The 24,010-nt window shown below is 39.2% G+C and overlaps 1 protein-coding gene across 2 annotated transcripts in view; it reads left to right on the top strand.

The window, feature by feature from the left end:
• The window catches only part of CALCR (calcitonin receptor), a 147,439-nt gene that overhangs the window by 76,527 nt on the left and 46,902 nt on the right, over positions 1 to 24,010 (top strand). The window contains exons 1-5 of one of the 2 annotated variants that reach the window (XM_024131220.2): positions 3,539 to 3,554; positions 4,811 to 4,881; positions 10,899 to 11,055; positions 13,829 to 13,939; positions 19,071 to 19,183. In XM_024131220.2, coding sequence (XP_023986988.1) covers positions 4,831 to 4,881; positions 10,899 to 11,055; positions 13,829 to 13,939; positions 19,071 to 19,183 — 432 coding nt within the window. In that variant the 5' untranslated portion in view covers positions 3,539 to 3,554; positions 4,811 to 4,830. Of the gene's footprint in view, positions 1 to 3,538; positions 3,555 to 4,800; positions 4,882 to 10,898; positions 11,056 to 13,828; positions 13,940 to 19,070; positions 19,184 to 24,010 lie in introns of those variants that run through there. The other variant, XM_024131216.1, reaches the window with a different exon arrangement.

Here is a 24,010-nt window from a genome sequence, read left to right as displayed (position 1 = left end):
TTGGTGCTTGTTGCTAAAGGGGGCCCTGTATTACTACATTCCTAGCCAAGGGTTTTATGCATTTACTTAAAGTTTGGAGGCAATCACTAAAGGAAGATACAATTACACTCATTTTGGTATAGGAAATGCGTTGGAGGGATGGAGACTTGAAGTAGGGAAACTGGTCATGAGGCTGTTGCTAGGGTCCTGATGAGAAAGATGGAGCTCTGAACTAAGGTGGTGGAGAAGGGTGAACACTTTAACACGATACCAAAGGCTGATAGAATGGGAGTCATGGAGACTAGATGTCAGGTATAAGGAAGTGGGTGTAATCAAGGACCATCCCTGGTTTCCTATTTGGACAGTTCATGGATAATTGTGGAAGTCAATGACATGGGAATACAAGGAATCAAAAAGGGAAAAATAATACATTCAAGAGAGTTCTATGCTTCCTAGAATTCATCAGACCACAAACCACCATTACTAGCAAAAATAATAATCATGTGTGAGTGATTGTGTGCAGTGCCAGAGATATATAGATAGCTAAAACGTAATCCTTTTCTGAAAGAGGTTTCGCATCAGGCTAGGTTGTTAAGTTCTGTACATACATAGATGGAAATGTGTGGCAGGCACACAAAGTGCCAAAAGGTAGTTTGGGTAATAAATTTTCTAGGCACTCAAAACCTACTTTTCTACCCTTATTTTCACTTCCTGAGAAGCTCTAAGCTCCAGCTAAATTAAAGTTTTGTATTCCTTTTTCTTTGGCTACCCCTAAATTTTTCCATCTCCACATCTTGTTTTTAATCTGGTTTCTCTACCTATGTAGGTCTTTGTTTTTTAAAACCCTATTCAGTTCTCAAATTTTAGGTCAAAATACAAATCCTTCTCTTGTTCCCCCAATCAGAAATGATCCTTTATCTGTATTTGTGCCATTTTATTGAACTTTTTACCCAGGCTGTATTATAGTTATTTTAGCACATGTCTTACATCATTCATATTGCACCCTGCCCCCATCCCCCCACCGTGCTCAGTTTTTTGTACTGAAACCACATCTCACCCGTCTCACCCATATTTGCATCCCTTGTAATGCCTCAGCTGTCAATACCTGTATGTGTTTTCAACTTACTAGTGGGCTTGAAGTGTCAGAAACAAGGGGTAATGATCATCATATAAGATGACACTTGAAAATTATACTTTCTCAATTTCCTGGCATGCTAATATGTAAATTGAATACAATTTACTCTTGGGGACAAGTATATTAGGCATTGTATGGTCAGGCCACTGAAGATGGTTGTTTTCTTGCTCTCTGTACATCTCCTGCTCCACCAGTCCTGCTTCTGTCTCATGAATATCCAATCCCCTTAATTATAGGGCCTAATTAGTAACTGCCTACGTGCTCACCCCCTGCCCCAGCTGCTGATTTCCCTGGTAACTGAGCCGACATGACGTCAGTTCCCCTATAAATGGTAGCCTCTTTCTCGCCCCGCCCCACCCAGTAGTGAAGGACGCTATCACAGCTTGCCTGTCCTCTGCTGTAAATAGTGGGGTGTCGCTCCAGGACCTTTTGCCTAAGAGTCCCCGTCCAATAAACCACTGAGTCTCTGTTGCTGTCTCCAGGCTCTTTGGTCCCAAGGCTGGGCAGCTATAAGGCTTGCAGGCCTGCGAAGTGCAGCCCAACAACTGGTGAGCCAACCAGGAGGCCGAAAAAACTCCCGTGAGCGCCGAGATGTTGGAAAATAAGGCTGGGGTATGGAAAGTTGCAAAGGTGATCCTGAGGAGGCCGTCCACTAGCATGTGGGGCTCTGTGGCCGCTGACTGCCATGGGAGATGTCTTTCTCTTCCGTCATACTGATGACACCCTGTTAACCTTAGAGCCTTCTTCCAGTGTGAAAGTAGCAGCCCCGTGCTCGTGGCTCATCTGACTGCATGGGGATGGCTGGTGAATACGGACAAAGTGTAAGAACCTGGATTATCTATCAAATACTTGGATGTTAGCTGGTCAGGTAAGACAAGCATACCCCCCAACCCACCACCCCTAAACAACTACAGACACAGGCTTTAGGGGTGTTACCTCAGGACAGGCTTGTCAGTTGGAGGTGGCCAGTTCACCAGAGGGTTTGGCTGGGGCCTGTGGCGACGGCAGAATGTCCTTGGCATCTGGTCCAGCTATGGAAGGGGGCAGAGCAACAGTATTGTTTCTTGGAACAACAGCTGTGTGCAGTCTACAGCGCGTTACAACAGGTGGAAGCCATTACTCGAGGTCTACGGAGTCATAGAGTAATGCAAAAAAACCCACTTTAGGGGCTTCCCTGGTGGCACAGTGGTTAAGAATCCACCTGCCATGCAGGGGACACGGGTTCGAGCCCTGGTCCGGGAAGATCCCACATGCCACGAAGCAACTAAGCCCGTGCGCCACAGCTACTGAAGCTTGCACACCTAGAGCCCGTGCTCCACAACAAGAGAAGCCACTGTGATGAGAAGCCCGCGCACCGCAACGAAGAGTAGCCCCCGCTCGCCGCAACCAGAGAGAAGCCTGCGTGCAGCTTTTCTCCAAAAAAAAAAAAAAAAAAAAACAACCCTACTTTACTAGTCCTGAAGTTCAGGAATGGGCCAAAACAAATGCCGTACACTGACATTTCCCCCTGCCCCACAGCCCCTGTGCTGCCGGGCTAATTGAAAAGATGAAGGGACTACTCGGCAACTGACACAGAAAACTCTCTCTTCCAACATGAGGACATGTCGCAGGAGCAATCGTACCAGTGCTGACGCCCTGTTAACCCAGAAGCAACTAGTCAACACAATCCAAGTTGAACTGTCGACCACCTAACGACTGCTGCCAAGCGGTCGGTCAGGACAATAACTTGCTTTTGCCCTTGATACAGGATCTACCCCCAGGGGAACACATCATAAATGACCCTAGGACTGGCAGGTAAGTCCCCGGTGGTTTGGGTTTGCTGCCTTGGGAAGAGGATTAGAAAGGGATTTATAGATCTCACCTGTCTTCTACCCAGCCCCACCTAAAACTACTAAGGTAATTAATCCAGGCCCCCCTACTGGAGAAAGGCACCATCATATTAACCCTGTGGTCCGTTGCTACACGCCTCTCCAGTATTCGGCACTGGCTGTGGGGACTGAGGATGGAGAGGTGGTGTGGTACTGCAGGCCAGGACAAAAACCACATGCAGGGGCAATGTGATCTCAGCGTGCTCTTACTGCTTGTATTTTGCTTAATAGTCATGATCTCCCCTGTATTGTGCCTGTTAAATATCTTACCTTCCCTCCTTAGTCTAAGTGGAGGGAATCTGTGCACTGGGTGACAGTGGTGGCCTCACTGTGAAATGAGTTTGATTGGGTCCCTGTCGTGAGAGGACATTGTCATCCTCATCTGGACTTCCATGAAAAATTGACCTGATGAGCACCTGGCTCCAAAGTTTGCCCACCTCTTGGACTCGTGATACTCTTTAGCCGCTGGTGTCTATTGCATGTGTGGTATTTGGTTGGTGTGTGCCTCTGTATACCTGACCCCAGGGATATCACGGAAAAGGTGCAGATCAAGATTGTAAGGGTCCTGCAGGGTGTGTAGGAGTGGAGCGTATTGTCAGGCCATTCAAGATGGCTGCTCCCTTGCTCTCTGTACATCCCCTGCTCGACCAGGCTCTGCTTTTCTCGGGTGACTCCAATCCTCTTAATTATAGAGCTTAAATAGTACCTGCCTATGTGTTTGCTCCCTGCCCCAGCTGCTCAGGTTCCCCTGGTAACTGAGCCAACCTGATGTCAATTCCCCTTATAAATGGTAGCCTCCTTCTCCCCCAAGTTGCAAAGCTTGCTGTCATGTCCTGCCTGCCATCTGCTGTAAAACGTGGGATATTGCTCCAGGACCTTTTGCTTAAGATACCCTCTCCAGTAACCCATGGATGTTTCCACCGCTGTCTCTAGGCCATTTCTTTGGTCTCAAGGCTCGCAGGCCTGCAAGGTGCAGCCCAACAGGCATACGGTGTAGATACTAACTCAAACCTAGCCGAATATGTAAAACCTAAAAGTAGTACAATGAGTAGAGTGTTGGACGCAATGATAACCACTCACCCCTAGTTGAAATAGTTTTCACACAAATCCCACTGATTAAATGTATATATTTAAAAAATTTTTCACCCCTTTATTTTTCCTTGTGTAAAATTACCTGCAGAGTAACAAAAAACTCTTATTTGTGACAAAGCAGCCTGTTTCTGACTGTTGCGCTCTTGAGTAGTACTGGTGACCTCTTGGGGAACAAACAAGCCTTACTATGGAATAAATTTATTCTTAATAGCAACTTGACGCTTGAAGAATTTGTAGGAAAGAAAAATACTCAAGGCTGCAAATAAGACTACTTAAAAGTTGGCTTTTGATTATCTGGAAGGCATAGCTATTAATCCTTTACAAAGCACAGATTTTATTTGTTCGTGTCCATTGAGGTGACTTTTTTGTGGATGTTTCCATTGAAAATTTTCAGCAGTTCTTTTGATGCCATGTGTTAATTGAAGTCCACATTGATTGCTCTTGATTTCTCAGAATCTTTTATTTATGTACTGATATGTTAAGGGGGCTCCAGAATTTCTTAATGGGAGAACTTTAGACAACAACCAGACAAGTCTTCCTGGCTGAGAGGAAGGGAAATGGAACATGCTGCTGCATTTGCCTCACAAGCTTACTGTACTTACATGGATTGAATTTAGGGTGTCTTTGGACATTGATCTTCAAATCAAATAGACAAGACAAAAAGGCCACAGTCAATATTAGAGCTGTATTAATTTAAATGTCTTTGTTACTTTTATATTTTTCTAGGTCTTCGAAGACCGTCTTCAAAAACCCAATATGAAGTTCACACTTACACGCTGGTGCTTGACCCTCTTCGTCTTTCTGAATGTAAGTGAAACAAAGTTATTTTAAGCTATGTTAATCAAGAATGCTGAAGTAGTATGATTATGATTGGGCATTTGCAAGGGTAGACATTGTTCTCCAAAAACCAAACTCTAATTTTCTTTAATGTTTTGTTAACAAATCTCCTCTTAATATTATTCAAGGAAAACTATTACTAACATTTCATACATGTTAACTTAATTTTAATGGAATTTACATTTTGTAATGTTATACGTCAAAGTTGATGGGAATGATTGCTAATGCAGCCCTTCTGTACCTGTTTGAATGAGGATAGTTTATTTTATTATGTAAGACTGTCATGTTATTTTAATCTTCAGATAAAGTACAGTATAATTTCCTAAAAGTAATCCAGTACTTGGAAATGTAGGTACCTTCATGCTGTTCGAAATTTTAAACAAGAATATTGTAGAAACTACTGGAATATTTTATTTCGTCTGTAAATGTCTAAGCCTTATGTCATATTATATAGATGCAGAAATATTGGTATATTCTATTCATACTGATATTGTTATTCATCTCAAATGAAATCCTATGTGATCAACTATATGTAAATATTTTTAAATTTTATTTCATAAAGTATATAACTAGACATAGAAGAAATGATAAAGTACTAGATAATAAGAAAGTTTGAGTTTTATCTAGTCACCGTTTTTTGTTTTGTTTTGTTTTTTTTTTTACAAAGACTATAACTTTTGGTATGTTTAAAAAACAAAAGGTCACTTTTTTCAAAACTCTTACCTAATATATTTTAAAATTCAAAGACTGAAAGAATTTCATATATTTGCATGAGCATGACAGGTGTCTTATGGTTTGTGGGCATTTTTTTTTTTACTAGCAAACATGATTGCATAGGATACTTAAATAGCTTTGTGCTCTCTTCACTGTAACATAAATTTTGCTTCTGTCTGTGTTTGGATTACCTATTGGATTTGGAGGATTTGTCCATAAAAAATTTGATACATCAGTTTCCTTCTAAAACACTCATTATGTTCCACATTGATGCTCTCTAGAGAAAAGGAAATTTTTAAATGACGTTGACTTTAATTATTCTAAAATGTCACTTCTTAGATACATTATTAACCACTACCAGTATATTTATTGAATTCTACCAACCTGATTTCCAAATGGCCTTTAAAAACTATCAGTGTGTCACCACATTCCATTAACCTCATCTACTTTTACCAAAACTACCCACTCACTTTCTCTTACCTGCAGTAATACGATAGGCTTAGAACTGTGCTTGGCACTTAGTGCTAAAAAGATGGTAGTGATGACGATGACGACGACAATGCTGAAGACATAATGCTTCTCAGAAGAACCTACTTTATGTTGTTGTTGTTCACTTAGCTGTATTCCCCTATTTGTGTTGAATTTATGATAATATACAGTTTTGTTTATATAATGCTCAGGTAGAAAGTACATAGGACACCAACCAGGCATCTACCTGGAAGAAGCAGGGCCAACACTTTGCAAAGCTCTATTTTATCCTTTGTTATTTTGAAAGGTACGAGTAACTGAAAGCTACAAATAACCTGAACATAGACATTATCATTATTAAGAATGGTGACATGGAAAGTTGTTTATATCAGCTTGTGGATTCTGGGTTCATAGTCCTGTTGGAGCAGTTCTGTCTGTGGCAATCAATAGGAATGTCTCCCTTCAACCCAGTAGCATGGATCCCCACATTCAGTAGGTCTGGACCATTCCTTAAAGTTCTACACAGAACAGCTCTCTACTTGTTCTGTCTCTGTACTTCTAGAAACCACCTGTAACACACAAGGAGGCTGATGGTCTTACATCAAAGTAGAAATTGCTTAAACAGATTGCTTTACCTCTGGACCCCATGATTAGTGTGGATGAAACTTTCTAGAATGTAAGCTCCATGAGGGCAGGGACCTTGCCAATTTTGTTCACTGCTGAATCTTCAGAACCTAGAACAGTGCCTGGAATGTAGGAGGCGCTCAAGGTATTAACTGAAAGAACAGTGATGTTTCGGCTGCGGACTACAGCTGTCAGTGGCAGCTTGGTGGTCGTATGTGTGGCGCCATCTACTGGAGCCTTTAGGAGTGACATCACATATACGGCGGCTAAACTGCTACATAGGACAACAATTAAGAGGTGGTTTTTGATTTTGGAAGAATCATGCAAGATGGCTTGAATGCAAAACTTTGTATTTCAGTCTTTATTCAGAAAAGCAACATGCCCTTAATGTCTCATTTCTAGCTTCATGTGAGCATAAAATTATATATTTACATTCCACAAATACATAGACTAAACATAACACTTATGTTAAGTGAAATATTGTTTTTCACATTGCTTGGTGGTTTAATCACTACTGCTTCTGTTTTACCTCTTTACTGCTGAAAATTATACCACCTCACTAACTATTTTTAACTGTATGAAATAATCAGCATAAAGTTAATGATCAATGAACTTTATGAAATTTACATGTTATTTTAAGCAGTAGTAATTCCATGATCAGAATTACATAGATGTAATGGCTATATATTTATATCTACATATATCTGTATGTTATATACATATATAACAGAATGCCTCAATGTATATGTTATTTTCCGAAGAAAATCAATGAAACATTCAGCTACCACTGGAAAAATTGCACCGTCAATGCTCAAACATGAACCAGACCAGGAGCGGCCTCAGATTATTATGTCTCTTCTAAGGGCAGAAGTTCTGATTCCTCATTCCCTCAGTGTTGAAACAATCTCCGCTGGACCAGGCTACAGGAAGTTCACTGGAGTTTTGTTTCAACATTGGAGGAATGATAGATCGATGCTACCTACTGTCGTCTACATGAACTACACCTCCTTTTTGAGATGGTCATATCTCCGCTATTGCTGGTGTTAAAACTGCATTAAACCCAATAATGTTGTCATTGAAAATACAGGTATAGGGTTTCCACTTGGCTATTCTTGCACATACTGCCTCCCCATGGCCTCCATGAATTTCCAACTAACACAGGAACATTTAATTGGTTGCTCAGTCCATTTAAAAGTAGAATTCAGGGGCTTCCCTGGTGGCGCAGTGTTTGAGAGTCCGCCTGCCGATGCAGGGGACACGGGTTCGTGCCCCGGTCCGGGAAGATCCCACATGTCGCGGAGCCTGCGCGTCCGGAGCCTGTGCTCCGCAACAGGAAAGGCCACAACAGTGAGAGGCCCGCGTACCACACAAAAAAAATTCAGAATGTTACTTCTGGAAAGAATGTCAAACTTAAGCAAAGTAGTTCCTAATGTCTAAAATAATAAGTGACAAAAGATTTGTATATAACATATTACATCTTCTAATTTGATTTGAAGATGGTGGGGAAAATGACCCAGAAATAATATCAAATGATGATTTTCATATCAACCCAAGATTCTAAGAATAGAGCCACAAAGAATCAAATAGATACATAAGCTGAACCAATCATTTGTATCTTATTGTGAGGACACTGTAATCAAAGATCATGGTTACATGATCTTTAGTCAAATTATTAAAACACACATTCATACAAATATAGGCTAATAAAATCCAAAAAGAAGCTTTTACATGAAATCTCTTCAAAATACTTTTCCTTACTCCCAAACCATCTCTCAATTCCTAATGGAATATCTGAGCATTTAACGATTAATAATTCTTTGCCTTTCACAGTTTCTGGTGTCTGGAAATATTTTTAGTGTTGGTCTTTCTTGCTGGACTGTAAGTTCCACGAGGGCAGGTTCTGTGCTTGTTTTACTCAGCACCGTTTCCTCAGCCTCTAGCTCAATACTTGGCTCATCAAGTTCAATGACTTTGATGAGTGACTGATCTTAAAACCAGTGGCAAAGGGGTCATATTACAGCATAATGTTGTTCAGCTACATTGGTAAAGGATTTGTACACCTTTAATAATCTTTGTCGGTTCATTAATTTCTTGTCACAAATTCTAGAGGCATTAAAATTAGAAATAATCCTAACAGAGTAGTGTCAAATATATTCACAATAAGTATTCATCTACAGTTATAAAAGTAATGTTATAACAAGAAGTATTCACCCTCTTCTGTTTGCAAGTGATTTCTACTCAGATGACTTGCTGGCACCTCCAAATCTAGTCCAAAAGAGAACTTGCCTTCTCCCCCGAGTAAGGTTTTCCTTTCTTAAAGTCTTCTCTTTCTCAGGACGCTACCATTTCTTTTTCTAGTCATATAGGCTAAAATATCTGGGCTATTTGACTCTTCCTGTTCTCCATTCCTTATATTCAGATATACCTCGGTGCTTTTATTATTTGAGAAATTGCTGAGTTGCTCTTTCTTGTTCCATCTTAAAGTGATCTAGTCCATGCCTTCAGCTGCCTGGCTGGCCTCCCCAGCACTAATCTGTGGACATCTGATGCCTACCATATGAATTTTATTAACATTCTCCTTTCGCAACCTTCACTGATCAAAAAACTGCAAGACAGCTTTATTTCATCATGTTTTTAAAATATATGCTAAAATATATTGAACCTTTCATGTCCCAGACGTTTTGTATTCATTCTCACAGGGCCCTGTATTATCTGGTTTTCCTTGATTTCATATCTTACCCTCAAATATGCTCCCCTCCGGGCAGTATGGTTTCAGTACAGTGTTTCACACATACCATTTCCTTCCTCTGGACTTACCTGCATACCTTTCCTACCATCCACAAAGCCTTCCCTCTCCTCTCTGCCTATGCGACAGTACATATACTCAAGATCCAATTCAAATTCTACCTTGTATCTGTAGTCATTCCCAACTATTCTTGCCCCATGCTCTCTCTCTACTCTGAGTTTTTATTGTTTAGTGCTCTGTACAGTTTAGCCTTTAGTGATAGGCTGTCTCATAGGACAGGATGCCCTGTCTACACAATGAGATACACTGGAAAACAGTGAGGCTTTACCATGAATATCCTGGAGTATACAGGTCAACTTAATAAAGATGTTTATTTTAGAGACTGTGGAGAATAGAGAAAGGTACATAACACTATTTCTGCTATCAGTACATTGGGGAAACTTCAGTCTTAGAATAATTTAAACAGAATAAGGCCACTTAAAATTGTTTCAACAGGTGTAATAGAAAGGAGAATTTCTAACTTTAGAAAAAGTCAATGCAGGCTGAAGCTTGCCAGTCTTTTCCAAAAAACTCTATACAGAACATGGATATAAAAAAATCAGATTCAAGCACTACTAAAAACATCAGAGCCACAAAAGAAATTGAAATCTATCTAAACGCATCTTAGGACAATTTGTCAGACATTCATCTTTTCAGATACATGCACACACACACAACTTAGATTAATGGGACCTATGATGGTAGTGAAAACAGACTGACAAATCTAATGTCAGTCTGTACTGAAATTTCAAAAGCTCTAAGAAATATTTAAGATTTACATTGATTTTCAGCAGTGAAAATGATACCTTGTATAGGTCATCTGCTGATGAAACCAATTTAAAGAGATTAAGGCCAATTATCTAAAGCAGACTTTCAGAAGAACAGATTTTATTTGTTCTATGGAATAAATGGGGTAAATTTTTGGCAGTGTGTGCAATCTAAGTACAAGCAAAGCAGCTGAAATCCAATTAAAATGTATTTATTGCACTAATATAGCTACTTTAAATAACATGATTTGTGATTCTTAGGCGTTCCAAACAAAGCAAAGTTGATTTAATATTCATACTTTGGAAATCAGGTTATTTGCTTTGTTTACTTCTAAACTTTACACTGATAAAATTAAAACAATCTTGTAAAGAGGTGCATGAGTTTGTGTGGGTGCTATACATTTTCAAGAGTGAATAGAATGAAGGCAAATAGGAAAATTTTAGGTAGAATTTATAGATGAAATGTAAATACACTTTTTAATTATAAAGCAAAAATATTCCACGTGGAGACCATGCATAATTGTTGCTTACAGAAGGAAAAATAAATGTTTTCATACTTTTTGATTGTTTCATTATATATTCACCCATCTCTACTCCCCATAAGTAACTCAGTTTCCTTTCTAACACAGCGCCCAATTCCAGTTCTTCCTGCCGCTTCAGAGGTCACCCACCCTCCAACAATAGAGCCGGAGCCATTTCTCTACCTTTTGGGAAAGCAGAGACTGTTGGAGGCACAGCACAGATGCTATGACAGAATGCAAAAGTTACCCCCATACCAAGGAGAAGGTAAAAAGAAGGACGTATGTGAGTGTGTGTTTCAAACATAAAGAATGCAAAAGTTACCCCCATATCAAGGAGAAGGTAAAAAAATAAAACAAAAAACCCCATCAAGAATGCAAAAGTTACCCCCATATCAAGGGGAAGGTAAAAAGAAGGATGTATGTGAATGTGTGTTTCAAACATCAGGAAAGGCTTATTTTCTTCTGTGGGTAAATATGTGTTGACAAATTTTAATTTAATATGCCAATAGTTTTAACAGTGGCTTTCATACCGTGGTATGTTTGTGTATTTCATACAGCAGACATGCCTAGTTTCTTTACTCAAGTTCACCTGACTGCTTTTTGGCGAATATCTGCATTTACGACAAAATTACTACAATAGCCCAGTAATCACCCATGGCAAGCAGGAGCAATATAGGACTATGTGAGGGAGAGGAAGTAGAGAAGGACAGGAAGAGAGTTGGAAAATAGTGGGCAGAGAATTAGCCTGAGGCAGAGCGTATCAAAACTCTGTCTTGCTTGGGTTAATTAGGTAGTATCTTCCCTTACCTGTCAATTGGGTGGCAACTCATGCTAATGCTTCTCCTTTTCTACCCCCAGTTCCCAGAGGAATTAGAAAAAGATATTTCCTAGGCAGACATTGTTTATCTATCACCTTCTCTAGAATGCTCTGTGTGACCGCTTCATGTCATAAAGACATGAAGATATTCTTAGCACCAAGCATATTCTATTAGCTACAGAAGGCCCAGGGGAAAACAGAAGAGGATGTGATGATAAAGCATTGCTACATTCATTTAAATTCTCTCCCCTGACCCCTAAAGCACTTGAAAAGACCCAACAAGATCTTTTACACCCTCCTGTATTCTAAGACAACACTGCTTCCTAGGGGGAAAATTAGTTGAATATACTCTATTTACTACACATGGTTTGCCATCAAACAGTTAAGGTTTTAATTTGTAGTTCCTATTTTTAGCATTTTCCTTCAAACAAAAAAGTGAGTCAATTGAAAGACACATGTCATTCTTCTGTCTGCAGTGGTTTCAGTGTTTAAGAAACTGAAAAGGCATTATATGTAACTCTGCCCAAAGAAGAAACCCTTTCTCTGAAGCTAAGTGAAACAACAGAAACACAAAATTGATATTTTCAGAAACTGAGTGAGTGCAGTCTCCTTCGCTTTGGTCTTAGTCATCTTGGGAGGATGAACTTTTGTGCTACGATCATTATTTAAAACTTTTTTTTTGTTGAGAACTACCTTCAAAGCCTGAAGCTCATTCTTTTGAATAGCTTTATGTTTTAGGGTAGATTTAATTTTTTTCAAACAAAAAATATTCCTTTATTTGAAATTGAGAATTTACACCAGGCTTCTATGCAATGAAACACCTTAAATGCAGTTATTCTTTCACCTAATCCTCTCCGTCCATCTCCCATACATTTACTACACATTTCCACTTGGCCATTGCACAAGTACAATATTTTCAAATCCCACCATTACCTTACTCATAAACTCATCCCTCCTGGATTCTCACTTCTGTATGTGACACCACCCCTGAGCCATTTACTCAGGATTAATATTTATGAGTCATCCTTGTATTTTCCTGTTTTACATCCACACCCCGTTAATTACATTTCATTAATATTCCTAAATACACTCATAGTGCCTTATTTTAGACATTTAATATCTCTTACCTGGACTGTTACAATAGTCACCTAGTTTGTCTCTCTTTGTTAATCTTATCCTTAAAAACCCTCTTATTCTCACTAAAATCTAGATTTGTTCGTGTCTTTCCCAATGATTCCACCTTGCCTACAGGAAAAAAAAAAAAAAAACCCAAACTCCTTAGGATGGCATTTAAGACACCTCATAATCTGACCCCAGCCTCACACTAGTATCAATAAGAAGGTGTATGAAAAAATAGATACTTTTACAATTGCACTAAAAGTTTCCCCTTTCAAGAGTAGATTTACTTTTTGAAAGCAGTGAGAAACTACTTGGAGCCAATGTTGAAGAATACATAAAGTGATCAAACTAAGCATTATTTTAGTCAGTAATGGTGTGATTCTAAAGTAATAAGACTGTTTTTATATGTAGCCCATTAACTGGCTGCAAATGCATCTCCTGAACAAGTGCATCACCCTTGGATTAACAATAGAACTACCTAAGGCAACCCCTTTGAGGGTTAATCGTTAGTAGGCTACAAATGTTCCAAAGCCTTTTATCCAGGGGTAATATTGCATATACTTTCACAAGAGTTTTTTCGTAGCATTTCTGAAGATATTTTAAAGGAAAGATTTTGGAGGAAAGAGTCCATACAGATGACAAATATGCCTTTTGAGGAACAAATGGAGAGTGTCCTACAAAAAAGAAAAAGAGGAAATTCCTTAGTACTCGGGAAAGTTTTTTGTTTGTTTGTTTTTTTGTGGTACGCGGGCCTCTCACTGTTGGGGCCCCTCCCGTTGCGGAGCACAGGCTCGGGACGCGCAGGCTCAGCGGCCATGGCTCACGGGCCCAGCCGCTCCGCGGCATGTGGGATCTTCCCAGACCGGGGCACGAACCCGTGTCTCCTGCATCGGCAGGCGGATTCTCAGCCACTGCGCCACCAGGGAAGCCCAGTACTTGAAAAAGTTAATACCTTTATTTTGGTGCTGCTGCTGCGACTGTTGTTTTAATATTTCCATGTCCGAGTGGAGAGTCCCAGAATAACTGTCTATGCACTGTTAAATCCTGCTGAGGATTCTACAGTTTTTGACAACTGTAATATAATTTCTTTCTAAATGGCCAGGTCTGTATTGCAACCGTACCTGGGATGGATGGTCCTGCTGGGATGACACACCGGCTGGAGTGCTCGCCCAACAGCACTGCCCAGATTATTTTCCGGACTTTGATGTAGCAGGTAGAGTATTTATTTTCATTTTATATTTTGCTATGAATCTTTTAGCGTTTTTCTAGTTCTGAAAAGAAAATCAGATACAAAATATACTACCAAGTCATATTCTATGCAGTTTAGCACATTCTGAAGAATTTCCATAAATGAAATATTACCAAGTTGTACAAAGATTGCAAGATGCCCTTATTTTTTAAGTCACATTGCTGATCAGTTATGCCCCTTAGTCATAAATTATATTAAATGTTAGATAAAAATGAAAATTTTATATATTTTAAATATTTAATATTAAATTTTAATAAAAAATTAATATTTCTAAAGCTGAACAGTTTTATTTAAATGTGTAGTTTACTCAAGTGCTTGATGTAGAGTTTGTGCATACTGGGCTGGTAGAAAAAGCATAATGGAAATTTGATGTAACCTTGAAAATTATATAAAACTGTCATGTGTAGGGAAGATAAATCAGAAGGTGGTTAACTCTAGACATTTACCAGATTTCTGCTCCAACAGTAGATTATTAAATTTTGCTCAGTAAATAAGACCGGTACTATTAAAATGGATTGTACTAACCCAGCTGTGTGCCCAGCCCAACATGAACAGCCAACAGATGTGTGTTAAGTGAATTTGTTGTTACTTTTATAACTCAAATTAATTAGTAACATGGGAATATTTTCATTGAATATCATTTTTTAACTTTCCAAAACATTTTCATATATAATATCTCATTTTATACTCACGTAATATTGGACATAAAACCACAAGTGAACCCAAGTCTCCTGAGATCTTACCTATCCCTTTCTTTCTAAGTAAGGGCAACAGTCTTGGAAAAGCATTTGAGAAATAATATTTCTAAATCACTGTACAAACTTATGCAGGTTGAAGTACTTTCAGAACTTTCAAGGGAGAACATCGTTTTCTTTCAGGCCTCAGTCTAGGCTTACTGGTGTGGTTAGAAGTAGGGCAGGGATGCTTAGGCAGGAGTACCAGGTGCCAAGTGAAGTGAGAAGCTAGGGGCCGAAGTTATGCATCTTAGTATTGTCATCTATCCAAATAGAATGGAGGTCTGGAATCCAAGATGCTCAGTGGTGAGTGGTCAGGAGCAAGGCGAAGAGATGTGTGAGAAGTAGGTATGAGGTTGTACAACAGCCTCAATCCAGAGATTAGACACTTGGGGCTGGGGAAATGGGATTGGATAGCTGCTAGAAGTAAGTGATTCTCAACTTGGCTGAGAAGCTGGGGAGCTTTAAAAAAATAATCCTGATCCCTGGTACCACCCCAGATATTCTGATCTAATTAGTTTGGAGTGCAACCTGGACATCAAGATGTTTAAATGTTCTGCTTGTGACTAAATTGTGCAGCCAAGATGAAACTGTGTTAAACAATAAAGTCCAGATAAGAAAGTGGCTGGTACCAGTGAAGCCCAGCCAGTGCACTCAGTAGCTCTTCCAGTAAGAGGCAGAGCACAATATCCGATGAGACTGATACAGGCCATAGAGGAAAGAGGGTCCCCAAGGAATAAAAGGTAGTAGCTGCCCAGCTCCAGGAACTGTAGGTATCAGGGCCAGAAAGTTCCCTTCTGGGAGACTGGATAGAAAATCTGTCCCATTGAAATAAACCTGGGATTAAGATACTTAAAAAGGAATATAGGGCTTCCCTGGTGGCGCAGTGGTTGCGCGTCCGCCTGCCGATGCAGGGGAACCGGGTTCGCGCCCCGGTCTGGGAAGATCCCACATGCCGCGGAGCGGCTGGGCCCGTGAGCTATGGCCGCTGAGCCTGCGCGTCCGGAGCCTGTGCTCCGCAGCGGGAGAGGCCACAGCAAAGGGAGGCCCGCATACCACAAAAAAAAAAAAAAAAAAAAAAGGGAATATAGTCTTCATTACAAAGGAGATCCTGATGCTGAAACGAAGTGGGTCCAGCTACAGACACATTGCATAAGTCCCTGTTAAGGGGTGAGATTTGTTCCTGAGAGTACAGTGAGCCTGAGCTTGCAGGAAGCGTTCAGGTGGCTCTAGATGTTGCAACTAGAGCCACTAGTTGACTGGTGTGGGGACTGAGCTCCCAGAACACAGGTCATTCCACCTCAAGCTCCGTATCTCTTCTAATCAGATGTGGAATAACCGCACAGTAACCCCGCAGCACCTCACGGTGCTCATCTCCCTCCTCCTTCCTTCAGTGACCTCTAGGGAATGGGGCCAGGAAAGAGTTAGAACACCCAATGAGAGGAAGGGGACGCCAGGGTCCTGACAAGAGAGGATCTTCTTTGAATTATGTGGTCTGGACTAGAGGTAGCATTTTGAAGAGAAGACTCAGTGTTTGTTTTTTGCTTAAGAGGTTATGGAAAAATCAACCTTCTCTTTCAGATTTTTCCAAGACTTGTTGGGTCAGACCTTCTACCACATTTTAGGGTTAACCTGCCCATCTGGTTACCCACACTTATTGTCTGTGAATGACGAGAGGTTATTTCCCGCAGACTGAAAGTGAGGACATCAGTTAAGATGGAAAACAGCAGTCATACAATAAAATTTATGCAAGAAAGTTTCTGGAATCCAGATTAGAGCAATTAGTCTATCCCTGAGACAATGTTTGGTAGATGCTTTGTGTGCTTCCTTCAAGAATGAGATACAAAGTGCGACCCCAGTGAGAAGAGATAATGGAAATGGGATTACAGTGGGGCACTTTTAAAACCAGCTCAGGCCAGCCACTTCTGGGAATTCTCCTTTTGTTGGAAGAGTTGGGATGTGAAGAGAGAAAGGGCTTAGTGCTATGCCCTGCTCAGCACTACCTTCCTGTAAACTCTAACTAAATGCTATTTGATAGTAGTCCCTCAGGTCTTTATCGACTGTTCCCAATAAATGATGCTTCATTAATCTTGATCTGACAGCCACATTAGAGGTAACGTGAGTCGCACAAAGAGCTGTCCTGAAATCAAGGCTGCAAGGCCAGTTCCAAAGCAGCAATGGGCTCTTGCCAAAGTGGCTGTAATTATTAACTAAAAGGCAAGTTTGGGGTCACAAAACGGGGATTTCCAGGCATAGATCCATCTTTTCAGCCTCATTTTTAGATTCCTCTCAGCTGGGGGACAAATCCACTTTAAAAGAAAGGCCAACCTTAAAAATACCTATATTCAACACATTTAAATTCTTTAGTGTTTTACCATTGACCCAAGCTGTATCTTGATGATACATACAACAGTTTAATGAAATGACAGAGATTTCATTTTAAACAAAGTGCTTGGTAAAAGGTAGGTAATGAAAGAGTGAATTAACAGTATTGAAATTCCAAAGAGGCTGAGAGTCTGAAGGAATATGCTAGAGTATAAAAAGCAAATCCTTATTAGGAGGAATTTAAGGGCAGGAGTCAAACACTCAATCAGCAGTAATGGGACAGAGCCAAGGTGGCTAACATATGGTTGAGGACAATGATTCTCAACCCTGATACCCTTTGGAATCAGTGAGCTTCTTAAAAATGCTGGTGTCTGGCACCTCTTCAGATTAATGGAACACAAATCTCTGGGGACTGGGTTTTGAGCATCTGGAAGAAGCTCCTCCATGTGAATCTAGACCGAAGGAAGCATGCTGCCTCTTCACGGGGCAGTTCAAACTTAGACTATTTTAGCGGGAAGTGCCAATCTCAGAGCACGTGCAGAGAGGCTTCAGGCTGTGAGGGGATAGCATGTGTGGTGAGAGTGAATAGGGGTGTTTGGTTTAGAAAGGGAAGTCGGAGTAGACGTAGCCTTCCATCAAATATTGAAAGATTTGCCAGGTGGAGGATGACAGATTCTTGATAGCTGCAACAGTTAGAACCAGGAAATGCCTAGACCCAGACTTGAGTTAAATCCAAACTAAACAATATTTCCTACAGTGCCGTCCGTGATTGGAAAGGACTTCCTCAGGAGGAACACCCTCTTCCGTAGAACACGTTACCCTGTATGGCTGCATAACTTTGTAAAAACCAAATTATATTCATTTCAATAAAACAAAACTACTTTTTAACAATATGTTAAAGATAAAATGCTGCATTACAAACCGCTTTTTTAAAATTGAGAGTAAGCTTAGAATGGTCATTGACAAAGCATTAACTAAATCATTGACCAGTTTTCAACATCAATTTTTCCCTGCTGATTAGTGCTAACCCTTTTGGAAATATTGTTGGTGTCCAGTGGTGACTCTTTAAATAGTTTTTGTCCAGTGGCAGTCACAGTAAATTCGCAATTTAAAATTTTTCTACTTAACATTGAAACAGATTTACATTAAGCAATGATGATTGTAATAGGTGCTTTAAAACACCTTTTGTTTGAAAAAATGTGTCTTTTCATCCATTTAAAATCATTGTTGGAGTAGACGTATTACAAACAAGTCTACAATTTTCAGTTTAAATCTTGTGCTGAGTTTGGTAGTGTCTGTTTCATTCATACAATGAAAAATTATGAATTTCACCCTAAAAACTGCCAAAGTTACAATAATTTTCATACTAGCTCTTAGCATGTTGATTTGACTAACCGCAACTTCTGATAGAAAATTATTTTAAATGTTATCAGATCTAAGTAATATTTCAGCAAAATAAATTTTTTAACATTAATTGTTTCTTAGCCTTTAAAACAATGACAAATATTAGTATATGATTCTGATTTCCGTATCCTTGTGCTAAAAGAAAAACACCAGAAAACATATATAAAAGGGTTTTCAATAGGTATGATAGCTCTTTGCCTTTGCCAATGAAGAACATTGCTTCAAAAATATTATCCCTATGAAATTATCAAAAATCAAAACTATGTGAGGATTGCAAACACACTGGTAAAATCTCTTTTCATATTTTACCAGTTCGGGATTGTTATATGATCTCTAAGCAATAAACGCATTGGAGAGGTACTTTGGAGAACTAGAAAAAGTCTGAATAACTCAGAATAAGTTTGGCAAAGTAAAATGGAGATAACAATGCTTCACATGACTTTGCTGAAGTTAAATTGAAGCAATGCATATTAAAGCATCCTGTATAATACAGGATTCGAGGTAGTCTCTATTGACTTGTATTCACGTTCAAGTTCTATAAAGTGATTAACACTTTGGAATGGCTTTTAAGCTTTAATTTATTGCTTTTCCTTCTTGCAGTTTTGAGATAATAAGTTTTGTTTCATTAACAGAAAAAGTTACAAAGTACTGTGAGGAAGACGGGCTTTGGTACACGCACCCTGACAGCAACATATCCTGGTCCAACTATACTATGTGTAACGCTTTCACTCCTGAGAAAATGCAGGTAGGTTCTATTTCAAATTTCAGTATTGGGTGAGAATGCCATCATCTATGCATGGAAATTTATGCCTAATTGTAAAACACCTGCTACCAAGACGCCAACTATTTTGTAGAAGGAAATCAGATAATGACCTGTCAATTCTAGGGACTCTATGAAGTGGCACTAGAGAAAATGATGTTTTACTTCTTGGTTGGCAATCGGTCAGTGAGAGTTCTGTGAGCATGTGGAATCAGGCCATTTATGGCAAGGGGAACGTGTCCATGGAGCAAACGTGTCCATGAGCAAATGTGCCAGACATTAGGCAGCATTTCCAGGAACTGCCTTAACATCTCTTCTCCTGGAAGAGATCCAAAACTACAGATTTCTCCACAAGTCACCAGCTAACGGTTGTCCCCATCCCTGTCCTGAGATGTCTATGACAGTTTTACTATCAAGCCTTGAAGGAACTCTAAGAATGGGGCTTCTCATCAGCCCGCTGATACGAGTGTGACTGTTTAGATTATTTTCAGTGGAAGTCCATTCTAACTTGTTACTTCTTGTGTCTTACTGGCTGTTAAATATTTTTACTATCTTTGCTTAGAAACATTTAAGCCAGTGGCGTGGGGCGGGGGAGGCAGATAGCTACTGCCTTCTTCAGATGCTTCAGAAATCTGAAAAGATCATCAAGTCTACCACCAGCCTCCTCTCCCCACAGAGCTGGGAGAAACCGTTGGTCAGCGTTTAGCACACAGGGCATCTCTGCGCAGCCCTGGTGGCTGCAAGAGAAACCTGTTGTTTCCTTCAAAGATAGACCTGTAGGCTCAGTTATTGCGAAGTTGGAAGCTACACGCACATCAGTGCTTTTGTTTCCTATAAAGAAGCTTTACGAGTATAGGAATTTTTCCTTCCATTAAAAACAAAATAAACAACAATTAAAAACAAAGAAGATGAATAGACAGCTTAGAGACCAATTGACTAGAGGGACATCTCGTCACAGGCACAGGCTGAGGGCACCAAAGCCAGTTACCACTTCCACAAATTGCTAAGTCACCCGTGAGAGTCAGACACATGCCTACATCCTAGAGCTATTTATTTAATAAGGTCTGATTGAAATGACGTGTCAATGAGTAAGGAATTTCCTGAATGAATGCTGATTATTTTACAGAAAAAAAATTTAACTCTTTTAACTGAATTGTTAGAAAGTGCACATCCAAATAAACAATTCTCAGTGCTGCCACATTTGACCTCTTCACATACTCTGGCCACATCTGAGAAGGAAATAAAGTATTTTAAGAATAAATACTCTTTAGGCACCTAACATGATTGAAATTCTATGCACAAATCTTCCATCTATATACAGGCAAAAAAAAAAAAAAGAAATCAACCTAGAATTTATTTAAAAGAAAAACAAACACTTCTCAGTCTTAAGAATGATACAAAAATGGCAAATAAATTATGAGCTGTTCATTTAACCTTACACGTTTAGACAATTCTATTTCAGAAGCATAAATATTTTTTAAAGTATTCTGGAGGCAACTGAAAGAAAATGAATTAAATTATATAAAATTTCCTTACAAATAAAATATGCAGAGGTAAAAATAAAATACTGGCATGCCTATATATCCAAATTAAAAACGGTACTTTAAATGGCAAGGGGACTCAATATGGTAAACTATTTAAAAGGGAAAACTGTTAGAAAATGCCACACCTGTTTTTGTCTAGCGGTAAAGTTAGAAAAAGAGCCAGAAAATGAATTCCTGGGGAAAAAAGACAGGAGCTGAGTGTTTTCTTGCAAAGATTCCTAAATACCTCCTAAGAAGGGACCTACAAGCTATACTGAAGTTTTTATCAGTTCTAGGTATAAACCAACTATTCCAGATTTACTATCATTACCTGCAAGGATAAAAAGCACTGTTAGCAGAGCAGTATCAACAATGAAACTGGCGAACAATATGTAAATGCCTAGTGAAATGATGCAACCACAATTCAGGATAAGTTGACACGTTCATTTTGAAACTCTAAGGCCTACAAGGCAATATCTGTTTCTGTCTAGCAATAATGCACATAACCAAACAAAGGGCTCTGTTTTGTGAGCCATTTAAGCAGAATTAGTGCTTCAATCTCAGACCCTTCACAAGGAAATTGATAAGAATCAAAATGTTCAAGGGTAATGATTTGTACATAAATGGCGCGTTTCTCCCAGGAATTCAAAGAACTCCATAGAAATTATCCAGCCTATCTACACTGCATTCACATTCATACCAGGACCCAATAAGTTATTGAAAATACCTTAAGTTCCTCCCACAACCCAATAACCTGTTGTGGGAGGGAACTTAACACCAGAAACCCAGAGATTATGTTGTCCTCCTTTCAAGCCATTGCCCTCTCTGAGTCTCTGTTTTTTTCACCCACCAAATTTTCTCCCAGACAAAATAGAATACAGGGTGCCCAGCTCTGAAAACAAGTTAGGTGCTTAGAGAGTTCTACCTATCAGTAAATAGAGAAGGAAACGATCCACTATTGTCAGAGGAGTGTCATAGGTCCACCTGCCCCTAAATGTCTCTCCCATTGGCATCATAAACATAAAAGGCAACATTGGAAAATATAACAATGTGGAATAACATAAGTAAAGAACTTAGATTTAAATGCTTGAGCTATGTCTACTGCTGGTCAAAGATTATACCTAAGAGGTGCTATTTCTTTTCAGTTTGGAACACACATTTTAGGTTGTTGAAAATTAGAGTTAGGGATTCATTGTATTTTTTTTCCATATCGCTCTTCAACTGACCCAGCAACATTTACTGAAAAGACCATCCTTTCCCTACTGCCCTTAGCATCATCATTATCATATCTCAAGTGACCATACATGTCACTACATGCTTCTGGACCGCGTTGCACAGGTCTATTTGTCTCTCCTTGCACCAGTATCACACTGCTGGATTCCAGTGGCTTTATACCAAATCACTATGCTCCATAGAGTAGGTCTTACCACTGTGTTCTTCTTCAAGATTGGGCTATATTTTTTCGTATTTTCAGTGCAAATTTTAGAAGCAGTCTGTCAAATTTTACATGCAAAGAAACCTTGTGATCAGTTTGAAAATTTTGAGATCTTTATAATATCATTTCTTCCAAACATTGAATAGAATATATCCCTCTATTCATCTCAGTCTTTAATATCGCTCAATAATGTTTTATAGATTTGTGTAGAGGTCACACGCATCCTTCTGCAGACTTTTTTTTTTTTTTAAGTTATTTATTTATTTATTTTTGGCTGCGTTGGGTCTTCGTTGGTGCGTGCGGGCTTTCTCTAGTTGCAGCGAGCGGGGCTACTCTTCGTTGTGGTGCGCGAGCTTCTCATTGTGGTGGCTTCTCTTGTTGTGGAGCAAGGGCTCTAGGTGCACGGGCTTCAGTAGTTGTGGCTTGCGGGCTCTAGAGCGCAGGCTCAGTAGTTGTGGTGCATGGGCTTAGTTGCTCCGCAGCGTGTGGGATCTTCCCGGACCAGGGCTCGAACCCGTGTCCCCTGCATTGGCAGGCGGATTCTTAACCACTGCGCCACCAGGGAAGTCCCCCTTCTGCAGATTTATTCTCAACCATTTGATTTTTTAACGCAATTGTAAATGCCACATTTGAAATTTTATTATTTGTTGTTTATATATTAAAACTGTTCTCATTTTAATATCCAACAATTTTTATAAACCTCACTTATTAATTTTAGTAATTTATAAATTTTATATTTTATACATATAGTATTATATCAGCTGCAAATATTAACAGATGGATTTCTAGCTAGCCATTAAATTAATCTACTTTCTGTCTCTAAGAGATTTGCCTTTTCTGGACATTTCATATTAATAGGATTATACAATATGTGGTTTTTTGTGACTGGCTTCTTTCACTTAGCTTGATGTTTTCAATGTTCGTCCATGTTATAGCATGTGTAAGTACTTCATTCCTTTCTATGGCTGACTAGTATTCCATTCTGTGGACAAACCACATACACCAGTTGATGGACATTTATGTTATTTCCACTTATTGACTATTATGAATGGTGCTATAAACATTTTCTGTACAAGTTTTTGTGTGCACATATATTTTCATTTCTCTTGGGTCTTCTTTTTCTTGATCAGTCTTGCTAAGGGGTATTGAAATTTTTTTTTTTTAAGAGCTAGGTTTTGTCTTTGAGCCACTCAATATATATTCAAGTTCTCTTTATCATTTCTATTTCCTTTCTTTTACATTCTTTAAGTTTAATTTTCTTTAGGTGGAAATGTAGGTCATTGATTTTCAATCTTCGTTTCTCATATATGCATTTTAGTCTTTAAACTTCCCTCTATGCACAGCTTCATCTACATCCAAAAGGTTTTGGTATGTCATTGTGAGTTCTTTGATCCAATGTTTATTTAGAAATATATTGTTTGCTTTTCAACAATATGAAGGTGTTTTCTAAGTTATCTTTTTATTAATGATTTCTAGAGTATTATGGTCAGTGAAGATGCTATTTGAGATTTTAATTATTTGAAATATATTCATTTGCTTTACTGACTAGTGTATGTCAATTTGGATATTCTTTGTGCATTTGAAAAGAATGGGTATTCTGCAGATGTTGTGTGCAATGCTTATTATATGTGAATTAGTAAAGTTTGTTGAGCATGTTGTTCAAATCTTCTATAGCTAGATTTTTCCTCCCTGTGTTCATTCTGTTGATTACTAGGAGCTGTCAGTTTTTGCTTTATGCTCTGTGTGGTTTGAGTTTATATTATTAGGTGCATAGACATTTAGCATTGCTGTATCATCCTGACTTAACATCTGGACTTGTATGATATCACACCAGTTTTCTTATGGTTAGTGTTT

Source organism: Physeter macrocephalus, chromosome 5, assembly GCF_002837175.3.
Source record: "Physeter macrocephalus isolate SW-GA chromosome 5, ASM283717v5, whole genome shotgun sequence".
Taxonomy (NCBI): Eukaryota; Metazoa; Chordata; class Mammalia; order Artiodactyla; family Physeteridae; genus Physeter; species Physeter macrocephalus.
This window is presented reverse-complemented; position numbering and strand designations above follow the sequence as displayed.